Source organism: Poecile atricapillus, chromosome 12 (assembly GCF_030490865.1).
Source record: "Poecile atricapillus isolate bPoeAtr1 chromosome 12, bPoeAtr1.hap1, whole genome shotgun sequence".
NCBI classification, from domain to species: domain Eukaryota; kingdom Metazoa; phylum Chordata; class Aves; order Passeriformes; family Paridae; genus Poecile; species Poecile atricapillus.
The window spans coordinates 7,246,012-7,260,035 of record NC_081260.1 but is presented as its reverse complement, the minus strand read 5'-3'; the positions used below and the strand labels follow the sequence as shown (position 1 = coordinate 7,260,035).

The 14,024-nt window shown below is 41.5% G+C and overlaps 1 protein-coding gene across 2 annotated transcripts; it reads left to right on the top strand.

The window, feature by feature from the left end:
• Positions 1–579: 579 nt before the first annotated feature.
• Positions 580–9,990, top strand: IDS (iduronate 2-sulfatase). 2 transcript variants are annotated; one of them, XM_058848031.1, is made up of 9 exons: positions 580–894; positions 1,738–1,874; positions 3,308–3,485; positions 4,471–4,559; positions 5,709–5,909; positions 6,506–6,676; positions 7,216–7,342; positions 8,842–9,015; positions 9,367–9,990. In XM_058848031.1, exons 1-9 carry the CDS (start codon positions 750–752, stop codon positions 9,858–9,860), a joined length of 1,716 nt encoding a protein of 571 aa, XP_058704014.1. In that variant the 5' UTR covers positions 580–749; the 3' UTR covers positions 9,861–9,990. The 2 variants fall into 2 exon arrangements, with proteins under 2 accessions (XP_058704014.1, XP_058704015.1); XM_058848032.1 differs by having other exon boundaries at positions 587–870; positions 9,367–9,989.
• The last annotated feature ends 4,034 nt before the right edge of the window (positions 9,991–14,024 follow it).

The window sequence follows — 14,024 nt, the reverse complement described above, 5'->3', positions numbered from 1 at the left end:
TCTAATTCTTTAGAAATCTTCCAGTGAGCTTATTATATATCTTTGATAATCTTACAGTTGCTGATTGGGAAGCATATGTGTAGTTAACAGTGAGTTTATTTTGTACAGGAATACTGGCAATAAATCTATTCTCTGTACTGCAATTGAAGATAGAAACCAGGAAAAATTCCTGAGCTTTTAATAAAACTAGTTCTTAATGAAAGTTTAAGTGTTATGGGGAGCTTTTTAGTTTATGTAACTTTTCATATATCGGGGACACCCTCACTCTGCAGAGGGCGCACCCGCAGGCGGCCTGCGGGAGATCGGGGTGACCGGAAACACTGAACGTTTCTTTAAAACACCAGAGTCTTAACTGATTCACAAATAGGATCGAAGTACTCAGACATCTTTTCTCATTACTAAGCCTTGATTTCCTCATTCCCCAATGTTATTTCCACGAGAAGGAAATAACGTTGAGAATGCCACTGACATTCCCTTTCCACACGAGTAGCGGCGGGTCCTGAGACTTGTGCAAGAACAAACGCTGGCAGGAACCGCAGGAGGAGCGCTGCGCCCTGAGGACAGCGCGTACCCTGGGCCCGCTCCGGGGCCCGGCTGAGCCCCGGCCCGGCTGAGCCCCGCACCGCGGGCCCGCCGCGCCCCCTCGCGGGGAACGGGAAGGGCCGCTCCCGGCGGGGGTCAAGCTCCGGCGATGGTTCGAGACACCGCCCCCGGGCCGCCTCTGCCCGGCCCCGCCGCCTCGCTGTGGCATGGCGACGGCTCGGCTCTGCCTGTGCCTGTTCCCGTCCCTGCTCCTGCTGCGGCTGCCCCGTGATGCCTTCGCGGCCGGCTCGGCGACGGCGGGGCCCGGAGCTGGGCGCGGGCCCGGGGGTTCGTTCTGGCGGCGGAGGCTGGGTTGGTGGGAGCGGCCGGCGGCAGCCCGGGTCCGATGGGCTCGGTGTGTCCCCGGGGGCTCGGTGTGTCCCTGCGGGCTCGGTGTGTCCCCGGGGGCTCGGTGTGTCCCCGGGGGCTCGGTGTGTCCCTGCGGGCTCGGTGTGTCCCCGGGGGCTCGGTGTGTCCCCGGGGGCTCGGTGTGTCCCTGCGGGCTCGGTGTGTCCCCGGGGGCTCGGTGTGTCCCCGGGGGCTCGGTGTGTCCCGGGGGGCTCGGTGTGTCCCCGGGGGCTCGGTGTGGCCCTGCAGAAGATGCTGCTTCACTCGCCGGTGGCGAGTGTGTCGTGCGCACGTCGAGCCCCCTGTACAGTCCTCCGCCTTGAGAGGGCGTTTTATAAAGACGTGTGTAATTAATTGACGAAAAATAGTTTTATCTGTTCGGAGCAGAATTATACAAGACTACAGTGTTGTTTACGTGTGGTTTAACACCCTTCTCAAAGCTTGCAGGCCGTAGAATTCGGTAGTAGGTAGATCTATAAAATACCTCTTTATTTTGCGCCACCCTACTTTAGCCAGCTGCAAGGAGATGCTGCCTATAGCACTTGGAGAAAATACCATGGGTGCAAGAAATGAAATAAGAAGAGATATTAAAACTGCTATATTTCTATCTAGGACAAATAAGCATTTCTGTCTTTGAAGAATTAATCCCATTGTTTGCATTCCCTTACAAAGATATTCTTGCTCATTTTATTAATTTTATTTTTGTCCTCAAATGTATTTAAGGGTTAAAAACAGATAAATCGGCATAAAGTAACCTTTGCTTAAAGGAGCTTAGGTTAATTTATTTCTAATTTTGTTCCTTCATAGATGGCATGAATGTCTTGTTTATAATTGTGGATGATCTGCGTCCTGCCTTGGGCTGTTACGGAGATAAGCTTGTGAAATCTCCGAACATTGATCAGCTTGCTTCCCAAAGTATGGTGTTCAGCAATGCATATGCCCAGGTGAGATAAATTACTTAAACATGTTTTGTCTATGAAAAATAATTACTGGATTTATCACAGTAGGTGTTACACAGGCCAGTGAAAAAAAGCAAGTATTTATTAACCTGAAGTGTTTTCAGCAGAAAATAAATAATTGGGCTGAACTGTAGTGTGTGAACCTATCTTTACTAAGGTGAGAAAAATGAAAACAGGACATTTAAATTATGGTATTTGTGTAGCCCTTGGAGGAGTAGATTGTCACTCAAGTGTTTTCACTGTTAGCAGCCAAGTTCTGCCTGAAAATGCCATTTTACTGAATTAGAATTATTTTTTTCTACTGAATATAAAATACTATGTTTTACTTTTTAATCTTTTGAGGGAATCAATTCTATAGACTGCTATAAAGGGGCAGTTTGTGTGGTAAACATCACTCTAAAATAGAGGACTCAAAAGGTCACTAATTGCTCTTCACTTGAATACTCTGCACAGGAAGTGTACATTCCCAGGTTCCTCACTGCTGAGAAATTAGAAGTTTGGGTCTAATTCCAGCTAGGGAATAGGACTTCAAAGCAATAACTCTTGGGTTTTGTCAGTCTGAAGCAGAATTGGTCAGACCTTTGGACCGTAACCCAGACCTTCTGTGTTTATCCTTTCTTTATTCTTAAGGCAGTCCAGATGAACTAGACTTTTGGTTTTTATCAGCACGGTCCACCTGCCACTGCTGCTTAATTCTGTGTGATGTGAACAACCAGATTTCAAAAAGCACTGCCTTTATGGAACCTGGTTTGCTTTTTTAAAAGCATCTAGTTTGGAATTTATATACTTAATAAGGATACTGTTCATTCCAGCCCAAAGTGATATGAAACTTGTTCCATATGATCCCCAAGTTTTCAGATGGTTATGGCCCAGCTGTTGATGCCTTGAGAGGCTACCTCAAGAACAGAGGCTAGACAGTGTTAAAGGAATAAAGCAGGTATTTATTAAAAAGGCCTTCAAAGGATACACCTTGGGCAGTACAAGAGCCTGGCCAAGGCTACGCCAAAGATGGACAACAGGTCACACATTTTCACACTTTTGTAAGTTTTGGTCCATTTACATATTTAGGTTAATTGTCCAGTTATAGCTTCAGGTTATGAAGTCACATCCTCCCAGACTGCTCTCCTCAGTTTGCTGTTTATACTTTTTGGACCTGAAGCTGCAATGGTGTCCTTGGTTCCAGCCTTTTCAGGCTGGAAAAGGATTGTTTTGTCTAACTAAACTGTGAAGAGAACTTGCTAACACTTTATAAGAACTTGCTAACACTTTATATGAAGTTCAGAGTTATGTACTAATGCAGTACAGGATCTGGAAGATATGAAAGCTAAAACTTAAGGCACTAACTGTGCCCAAGTTAGTTCATATGTGTGTTTTGTTTTTTGTTCCACATTTCTCTCCTTGGCTGTCTTTCTCCTCAGCAAGCTGTGTGTGCTCCCAGCAGAGTGTCATTTCTCACTGGCCGCAGGCCTGACACCACCAGGCTCTATGATTTCTACTCCTACTGGAGAGTTCATGCAGGAAACTATTCCACCATGCCCCAGTATTTCAAGGAAAACGGCTACATGACCCTATCTGTGGGGAAAGTTTTTCACCCTGGTATGATTTGAATTGTCATTTGCTTAGCATAGAAATGTTTGATGTGTATAGTATTGATTATATACAGTATAGATTATAGATATATATATATATAGATTATATATTACTATTATAGTAATTATTATTACTATATTAGTATAGATTTGATGTGTATATATTTGATGGGCATAAGTATTGATGTGTGATTCTCATCTATATTAAGAATCTAAATCATGATCATAAGCCAGATTTTATGGTGGTTGTCATTAAGTCTTAAGGCATTAGCGATGAATGTGTTAGATGACTTTTATCTAATGGATATTTTCACATCTTGTCTGGGAATTGTGGAAATAAATGTCTGACATTCTAAAAATACATCTGGAAGTTAGGTATCTGCTGAAAATGAAATTGCTTGTTGGCTTAGTTCTGCCTGTAAGTGCTTCATGTTTCGTAATAGGCTGTGAGTCTGGATCAGGATATGTAGAATGTATGACTAATGCTTCAAGTTCAGTAGGAAATTAGTTCACTAGTTAAAAAGCAGTAACATTACTGAGTTGAAAGATATTGTAATACTGATCCTCTTTTTGGCAGTTCCTTATCCTAGAACTAAACTTGTGTGAATAGTTTCAGTATGTGTTTCAGTTTATAGTAAAGCTAATCAAGGAGATGGATGAAGACAGTATTAACTCTGGGTGGTTTTTTATTTTTTTTACTTTATTTTTTTGTTTTTGTTTTGTTTTGTTTTTGGGTGGCTCTTCAACCGGTTTGAGTCTCCCTCACTCATAAAAGATGTATTTCAGGGAAAATATCTGTCTTAAACTTTTTGACTTTTTGACTTTTATTTCTTGGTTATCTTTTCCTCAGTTGTCAAAGATTCATTTGAAATGTTTCTTCATTTAGCATATATGAAAAAAAGACCCTAATTGAAGTCAAGTTAGACTTGTATCTGAGCTCTTCCTGGTCCAGTGAACTATTAGTGCATTTTTAGTACCTTTATCTGTTCCAGGGGTTTCATCCAATTACAGTGATGACTATCCCTACAGTTGGTCCATTCCACCTTTTCATCCTTCATCTGAAAAGCATGAGAATGATAAGGTGAGTGTGATTTGTGGCATTCTAACAGAGAAGGGTGTTTAGGATATAACCGAGTTCTTTGTATCAAGGATTGTCAGTGCTTTCTGGATTTTGAGGCTGCACCCTTGTGCAGGAAAAAACTAATCACTTCAGTGCTTTGTTTCTGTGCTTTCCAAAAGAAGGCCTAGATTATCAGATGTGTGTTTTGTTAATCAATGAACCCTTCCTGCAGATGGCACCAGATAAGTTGGTATTTGGAAACTTCAGTTACTGATATATAAGCAAGAATGATTCTTATTTGTATCTAGGTCATGAATTCCTTTATCTGAAAAGTGTGGTTGTTAACTTGCACCTGCAGCTGACCTGATTTTGCTTTAGTTCGTGACAAAACATTGTCAGTAGTCTTGGTAAACTTAATGTGTTAAAAGAGCTCAGGACTGAGTGAGCAGGGGCTATAATTAAGATAATGTTTAAATAACCTGAAACTTTATGATCTGATCCACTTTTCTAGAATGTTTGTTATTCTTAACTGTGATACAAAAGAATCTGGTATATCTTTATGCAAACATGATTGCATAATGCAGTTATGCATCATGTGTTGGAGTCTGTACACTGCCCAGCAGGAGCTGCAGTCATGAGGGTACAGACAGACTTGGCAGTACTTTGGTCTTGGGTTTACTGCTGGAAAAAGACTGGTTTTAACAACAGCAGCATTTGCATCCATAACATAAAGAAAAGTATGTTCATTTAGCAACGCTCCCAAATACCCTGCTGAGGCCACCTTTCCCTGTTTAGTCTAATTTATCTCTCTTCACTGATTACACATCAGCATTTGCTCAGAAACTGTCAGTAGCTTCCAGGCAGCTTTCTATGAACTCTTGGGATCAGAAGGAACTAAAATGTATCTATACATAGGATAACCAAATGCTGCTGCATCTCCATTAGATTAGAGATTCTATTCATCATAGAAGCTGTGGGCTTTTTACCCATGTGACTACATTTAATCTTCTACCCAGCTTTAGAGAGGATTTCTGCATTTTCATAGGCATGGAAGTTGCATTCTTTTGTTGGTAAAAACAAACTGGTTTTAAAGTTACAGGACTGAGGATTTTGTCTTTGTATTTAATAGAAGTTACTGAACTAATTTCTTTATTTTTTTTTTTCATGAAGACTTGTAGGGGAAAAGATGGAAAACTTTATGCCAACTTGGTATGCCCAGTGAATGTGACAGAAATGCCTGGGGGTACTCTGCCTGACATTGAGAGCACTAAGGAGGCCATACGCTTACTGAACATCATGAAAACCAGCAGGCGAAAGTTCTTCCTGGCTGTTGGCTACCACAAGCCACATATCCCACTGAGGTATCCACAGGTGAGGAGACTGGAACCTGCAGGAAAGGGGACTTAGACAAATGTTGCTTTTGTTTTTAAAAACTGTTCCCACAAATGCTATATTGCTGTTTCTGGAAAGCAAGTTGGAAACCAGCCTTGATTTGGTGTAACCTCAGGAGTCACCTGTGATGTATTTCAGAACGTTTAATAAGAATGAACTGTCACTCCTCAGCCAAAAGCCAGGCTTCTGCCACCATAATGGTAACTGCTACTGTGTGGAGATGGGCTTCAGCTTGATGGAGTATGACATGAGGCCTTACAAGATCTTGTATTTCATTCTCTGTTTGACTTGGTGGCAGAACTCCTACTGATTTCAAAGTGGTGTTGGACCTTTTATTGCAGCATTGTTTCGAAATACAGGAGGCTGAGTTTAGGTATTTACTAGCTCAGTATTTTTCAGGAATTGGTTGGGGATGTCTAGTATTGCTGTGTTTCACTCTGGCAGAAGGGGAATGAAGCCTTGTAAACTTTAACATTAAAGGGTTTTGTAACGGAAAACGTTTGCTGTTTAAACACAAAATTCACATTGTATGTTGGAGGTGAGGACAGTCTTTCTGTGTTTTTTGTGTTGTAAAGGAGTTTCTCAAGTTGTACCCCTTGGAAAATATCACATTGGCCCCAGATCCCTGGGTGCCTAAGAAACTACCTTCTGTGGCATACAATCCCTGGACGGATATCAGACAGAGGGATGATGTGGAAGCATTAAATGTTAGTTTCCCTTATGGAGCACTTCCCTATGATTTCCAGGTAAGCTATCAACATAGTGCTCTGAAGTCAAACTGCCTTCATTTGTTCAAATGCAAGGGAGGAGTCAGCTGCTCTTGGATGCTCCCAGTTATTCAGCAACTGATCATTTGCAATTACGAATTCCCTGCCTTGTATACTGTCACCTCTAGCTCTGTAGGAAAACCTTCACTATCACTGCAGTTCAGTTTGCATGTGAGGGCATATATATAGCAGCTACCAAAACCAGCACCCAGTGTATCTTCTTTTGCAAGATTTTCCTTGACTCTTCAGTACCTATGCCAAAATTAGGTGCACTGGCTAGACCAAGAGATGAAGAATGGATTGGTTTGCAGTGCTTTTCTTGAAAGCACTTCTGGGAGGTGGAATTTTTTAACTGCCCTGTCCCAGATTACCTTTTCCGAGACAATTGGGCTACAGACAATTAAAATTAAAGCTTTACAAGTAGAGTCCTTTAGTTCTTTTACCCAGCTACCCCCTGGTTCTACTGTATGTGTCTGAGGAGAAATTTTTTTTTTCTCTCCTGTTTTCTTAACTTACAGCGACAGATTCGTCAGAGTTATTATGCAGCAATTTCTTACCTGGATGTTCAAATTGGCCTGCTTCTGAATGCTTTGGATAATGTAGGACTTTCAAATAACACAATAGTAGTCTTTACTTCTGATCATGGTAAGCATTTAAATCTTTCTTGAGCTTACTATTAAGAACTTAATTGTGAAACTCAGTGCTGGGATATTAATCCAGTGTGTGTTTCCATAGTGTCAAGCAGACCTATCATACCTTGTACCTCTGGCTTGTCTGAGCCAGATTGAAGAACTGGCACTGGCTTCTGTGGCTCCACAGTTCTGTCCCCACAGGCACTTTATTCAGGTTGAGGATTTGCTGGTGAGGTTGCTTGCCAGGACACGGGCTGAGCTTGCTGTATTCCCACCCCCTACCCAAGGAGTGACTCTTGCTGGGAACTGTGCTCTAAAAGTACAGCCACCATTCCTCCCCCCTTACCATTTGTAAAAAGCCATCTGGTAGAGTGGGTGACAGGTTTTCTCATTAACTGCTCAAGTGTGTTTTCTTACACTCATCATTGCTGCTTGCAGAGCGTCTAAACTGACAGGGGTATGGTTCCTTCTTATAATTGAGATCCTGCATATTCTGGATCCTGGTGGTAAAAAACTTAATTTGAACTGTGGGACAAATACCTCAATCATTTAATGCTTGTTTCAATATTCTAATATTCATTAAAATAACCCTGTCATGATCCATTTAATTGTGGGATGGCTTAGCTGATTTAAACCAGTTAGGATGTGAATTAGCTACATCAGATTAAAGTCACATATATAGTTAATTTGGGTTGACTTCTGTGAGCATGCGTGTATAAGCTCTTACAAATTGCAGAGAAATGGGATTAATACTTTTGGTACTAAAATGACTCTAGATGTTCTTTCTGACTTGTTTGTAAACTGAATTTTTCTTTTCCTTGCTTTGGATAACTGTAAACAGTTGGTGTTTCCTTTTTGGAAAAAAGGGAAATTGGCTGGCAAAGTGATCAAGAAAAAACGTGTTAAACTAGCTGTCACAGAGTTCCTTTGTCTTCCCCCAAAGTGAAGCTGGCAGTGTATCTGACTGGAAGGAAGTCATGTTGGCATCTCTTTCAAGAGGAAGAGGAGAGCTGAAATGTTTTATCTCTACTGCTTGCTTCCTCAGGGGGAGTGTCCTGATATGGCAGTCTAACGTAGAGAGCCTTGGCTCCAGGGGATGTTCAGCTCCAGTGTTAAGAGGAGTATTGGAGAGCTGGCAGCTGCCCAAAACTTAAATGAATGCCTTGTAGAACTGATCTGCAGACTCTTGCAGGCGCTGTGATATACCGCAGTTCCTCTTTTCTGCTTTTTTAATGCTAATTTTCTAATTCAAATATTGAGAATCTAGAAATAAGGAAAGGTGTAATTATTTCCTTTATAAACTAATATCAAGTTGCAAGATTTTGGTGGCTGTTGAAATAGCTTCCACATTAGAGAAGGGTCTTGTTACATCTAAATACAGATTATTTACCTTTTACTATAACCTTTATAACAGACTAGTGGCCTCAGCTGTCAGTCAATTTACAATGAAGAAGAAATGACTACTAGATTACAAACCAGTATCTGTGCTGAATTGTGTTCTTTGTCACCTAGGGTGGTCCCTGGGAGAGCATGGTGAATGGGCAAAATACAGCAATTTTGATGTTGCTACACGAGTGCCGCTGATGTTTTATGTCCCAGGAGTGACAACTTCCTCTGTCAGTCAAAGAGCAAGGGTCTTCCCCTACCTCAACCCTTTTAGCCATATTGGAGGCTCAGCACCTCAAGGTAAATTTCCAGTGCTTATTTGTTGTTTGCAGTGAGTACATAGAGGTGGTGATATGTCTCCAGGCACCTTGGGAATTTACTTTGTCTTTCTGAAGAGCTCTTTTCCAAACTAATGGATATGATTATCTCTAAGGCTATTGAAGAAATGTAAGTGCAGAATTTTTCTTGTTAAAAGTACATCCTAAGTGCATGGACTGGTATCTTCACAGCTAACTGCCACTCCTTAATTGCCTTGATTTCGGTACCCCCAAAAATCCTGTACAGAGCACTTTGAATAAAACACCAACTGAATGATTAGAAAAGTTGTCCAACCACCCTGTTCTAAAACTTACATTTTGATATTTCTTCTAGGGCAAAGTAAAAAAGTGGTGGAGCTGGTGTCTCTGTTTCCAACGCTTGCAGAACTTGCTGGCCTGCAGGTCCCTCCTGTGTGCCCAGAGACGTCATTTGGGGTTGTGCTGTGCACTGAGGGGACAAGCATTGTCCACTACTTTAATGTCTCTGAAGGAAAGGTGGAGGAAGGGTGTGATAACACTGACAGGTGTTTTAATGAAGAACCTGTTGCTATCAGCCAATATCCCCGGCCTGCAGACACTCCCCAGTGGAACTCTGACAAACCAAAGCTGAAAGACATCAGGATCATGGGCTATTCCATGCGTACCATTGACTACAGGTACACTCTATGGGTTCAGTTTGATCCCAGCAATTTCAGTGCTAACTTTGAGGATGTCCATGCAGGAGAGTTGTACATGATGGAGAATGACCCAAACCAGGATTATAACATCTATAACAATACTTCACATGGTTGGTTTTTCAAAAAAATTCTTGACTTTCTAAAGCACTAGGGTTCAGAAACATTGTGCCTGTTCTTGCAACTCAATTAATGTTGTATAAGACCTTTCTGTTGTACAGAAAACATTTAGATTGAATAAAAATCCTGCTTGTATCAAAACTAGCTATTACCTTTGTCTTGTTACAGCCATCACTGCACTGAAGTAGTCAGAGGGAACTTCTGCAGCTGTGTTTTCAAACACAAGCTTGTAACACTTCTGAAAATGCCACACAGTGCAACAGGCTCATACTGTGAAATATTAGTGGCCTTCTGTTGCCACTGGAGATGAATAGATCACACAGACACAGCTCGAGGTGTAGTGAAAGGAAGAGAGTGTTTATTTCTTCACCCAGGATTTATAGGTTTCTGACCACGGCCAGGGATTGGATGGTCAGGATAACACTTTCCCAACCTCACTGGCCATGAGAGATGCCCATCACAAGACGTGTAACAGAAAGAATGTACACATATCTATGTTTACAGTTACTGTCCTGGGGAAGTCTTTAGAAAACTATGTCAGCAAGCTCAGAAGCTGAGTTTTCAGGGTGACAGTCTTCTGTAGCAAGTGAAGAATTAAATTTCATTGTATGTGCTGAAACGGTGTGAAGAGTGGAAAACCAGAAACTTACACGTTTGAGTGGCTGTGTGGAGAATGTAAGTTGTGACATAGGTCCTGTCCCCTTTGCCCAGGAGACTTGGGGCTGGAGTGGTCAAGCAGACATTTGATAGTGGGAAGGGCTGAGGTGTTTGCTCTCATTAGCCTTACCTCTTTCTAGAGCCCGAAGAGAAACTTCATGTGTTTTATCCAAAATTTAATTATTTTAAATAAAAGCTTTAATTTGGAATTCATGCTTCTTATACAGCTGGAGAATCTCAATTTTTAATTAGTTAAATGTCTGTGAAATGAGTATTTTCATCACTGAAACACTAAGTAAGACTGAGGGTTAAGGTAACACCAATATGCTCTTCTGTGGATTTTCCTGAGGATTGGTCTAATGAGTCTCCACAGGTGAGAGGAGATGGAAATCTTTAGCTTTTGGAGCTATCTGATTGCAGAATTGCTCAGTGCACTTGAGGGTTGTCACATCCAGTGACAGAGACCTGGATGTTTGCCTTCCTAGGTGCTAATGAGCTTGGCATTCTCTGTTTTGGACTAGGAGATCTAAAAGCTTCCCATTTAAATTTTTAGTGTGGCATTTAGCAACACAGGATGTGGAGCATTAGTTGTCCTAAGCTATGCTCTAGGTAATGTCCAGTTGGGCAAATGCATTAAGGTAAATATGTTTGGGAGTTTGTGTCTGAGAAAAATTGTTTGGCTAAGTTTTTCATTTAAATAATGTCTGTACTTTGTACGCACTGCCACAAGGTACATGGTGCTTTAGTGTGAGGGCAGTAATTTGTGTTTTCTGTCAGCCTTCTGGATTTCTGCATTTCTGTCTTGGTAATGTAGAGTCTCAGAATTTGTACCTTAAAAAATAAGATCTCTTTCAGATGGTGTTAACTCCTGCTACCTTCCTTAATGAACTGCTCTAATTCCTACAAAAAGCCAGCCATTACTTGTCTTCCTCAGATAAATTGACTTTAATATCCTGGAGAAGCCATAGCTATAACTTTATTTCATTAAAACCCATGTGACAGTCTTACTCCTAATTAATGTAGAGATACCCACCATGCATCTCATTCTCTGTTAGAAGACTGGTTATTTAGTGCCTTAAACTCAATTACAAGAATGTATTTCTTATGAAGTTGTCATTTGTTTTACTCAGCCTGAGATCCTGTGTGTTCTGCAGCATTATTATTCCAGATAAAAAAGTATTTTTCCCTCATTTATGCAATCTTAGGTCCTCAGCTAGTATGAAGTACTTCGGTTGTAGCAGATTCAGTGTAGCTATACCAATTTCACAGTGGCTGAAGTTGCGTTTTACTGTGAGCAGTGCCAGGCAGAGATCTGGAGTCTGCAGCTAGAGCTAATTATATCTCTGACACACTTTCCTTCAAAGGAAAATCAAACAATTGGGAAGTTATTTTGGGGAATGTATTGAAGTGTTAAGGATTAATCGAAATCTCTGGTATGCTGGGTCACTAATACAATGTACATTTAAAATTGTTCTGGCAAATGAGTGTTATCTGAGACTCAGCTATGTGAGCTTTGTGTTTTGTTCTGCTAAGACATCTGCAAAAAAACCCCAAAAAACACGGTTTTTGGGGAATGTAAAATTATAGCAAGTAGAGAAATTATTTAGGATTTTATTTGCATGGAAACATTTCTGTGCATACTCTGCCCTAAGCCTTCCATCACTTCAGGCAATTTAATTTTTCAAGTGGAGATAAAAGTCCAGGTGCTAGGTGATGAGTATTTTTTTCCTCAAGTCATTCTCTTTATATTGAAAGGGAAAAGCTGTCCTTGACCTTTCTTAATCAAAACCCAGTAATCTTTTGGGGAGACATGAAACAAAATTGTCTCTGGCAGCCAACGAATCAAGATGTATCTGCAAGCTCAGGGCAAGGACGTTCTGGAGTAATTGCAGAGGTCCCTGAGCAGGATTCTGCAGTGTATATGGAGAGCTGGGCCCTTCTGCCTGCTGCTGAGGTGGGGCAGAGTGTTTCTGGGGATGAAAGAGGCACAGCAGTAAAAACTCTGCTCTTGCCATGTTAGTTTTGTTATGAAACTGGGTGAGTGATGTACAAATCCAGCAGTGACAAACAGAGAAGGCCCGTATTTTCAAGCAAACCAAACCAAACCAAACCAAACCAAACCAAACCAAACCAAACCAAACCAAACCAAACCACTGCTTCTGCTGGAGAGCCTGATCTGTGGGTCTTGCTTGCCTGAGCAGCCTATACTGAAGAACAAAAGAGCTTAGCAGGAGCAATAAATGTAAAGTGCTCTTGTGAGCAGCACTGTCTCTAGAGGGAAGAGGTTGCAGGCCAAGCATCAGGAAATAAATGGGAAGTCAGCATTGACCCTATTTCTCAGAATGGCACCAGAACAGCTGGAAGAACAGCATGATGCTGTCTCATTGTTACCTGTGGTACATGTATAGAGAGCTTCCAGTGAGGACTGCAGAGTAGCTGGCAGTAGTAAACACCTGGCACAAACCAGAATCAATAAACAGACCTCTGTTAGTAAGCTAATGTATAGCAGTGATTAAGCAATGGAATTAAGATTTTGGTCCCTAAACAGCTGTACATCAGTCAGTCATAACTCATGTTTCTTCAAGAGTATAGATGCACAGAACTGTAAAATCAAACTTTTTGAAGGAAAGTAAAATACATGATATGCACAAAGCAGAAGCAATGGGAATCATAAAAAAAAATAAAAATGAAGGTGATTGTGGGTGTTCTTTGTAGCACTACAGGAATTTTTATGGCATGCTGTTTGCAAAGCAAAGATTTGGGTCTCATTTCAGGCATGCTGTGCACACTAGAGTAGACAAAGATGCTGTAGCTCCACACTGGTGCTGTGCAACAGATTGGAATCCCACCTTTGGCCTGTGCTTGCTGAGGGAAATGGGTTACATTTTGGATTAATATGAGAGTTGCAAGCGTGTTTGTGTGCTGAGGCAGGCAAAGGCAGCTGAGAGTCCCAGCTATTGGTGAGCTGTTACCCAATGAATCACCATTGCATGTTAATTATGTATTAGTGACTTGCTGCTGTGTTGTCTTGGTCAAGTGGAGTCCCCTGCTGGAATGAGTGTTCCACAGTATGAAGGATAGGATGTGGACATGATGGTTCAATATTCTGGTGCTAATGTGTATTTTCTCTGATAGGCAGCAATATCACCAGTGGCAAAAGGACTGTAATGTCATGGTTGGCACCCAGACTTCCAGGGTGTTAGGGAGGGTGAAACAGGGAAACCTTATGAATGTGATTGTTTGGCAGACGATTCTGAAAATATGAAGGCTAGAGTCGAAGTAGAAATGAAAGGCTGCTTTGAGTCATAGGATACTGAGTACTGGTTAACCAAAGAACAATAGCCTAGCCAGCTAAAGGAGAATCCCTGTTGATAAAACAATGTCTTTCTGCTGATAGAAAATCCAAAGGTCAAGAAGCAAGGAAGGAACTTGTAAAGCTTGTAGAGCCTAAAATGCAACACTGTATATAAAATCTCTAGTGGGTGTATCTCGTAGTGATTGGTTACTGGGAATTAGAATATTCACTACAGAAAAAGATATA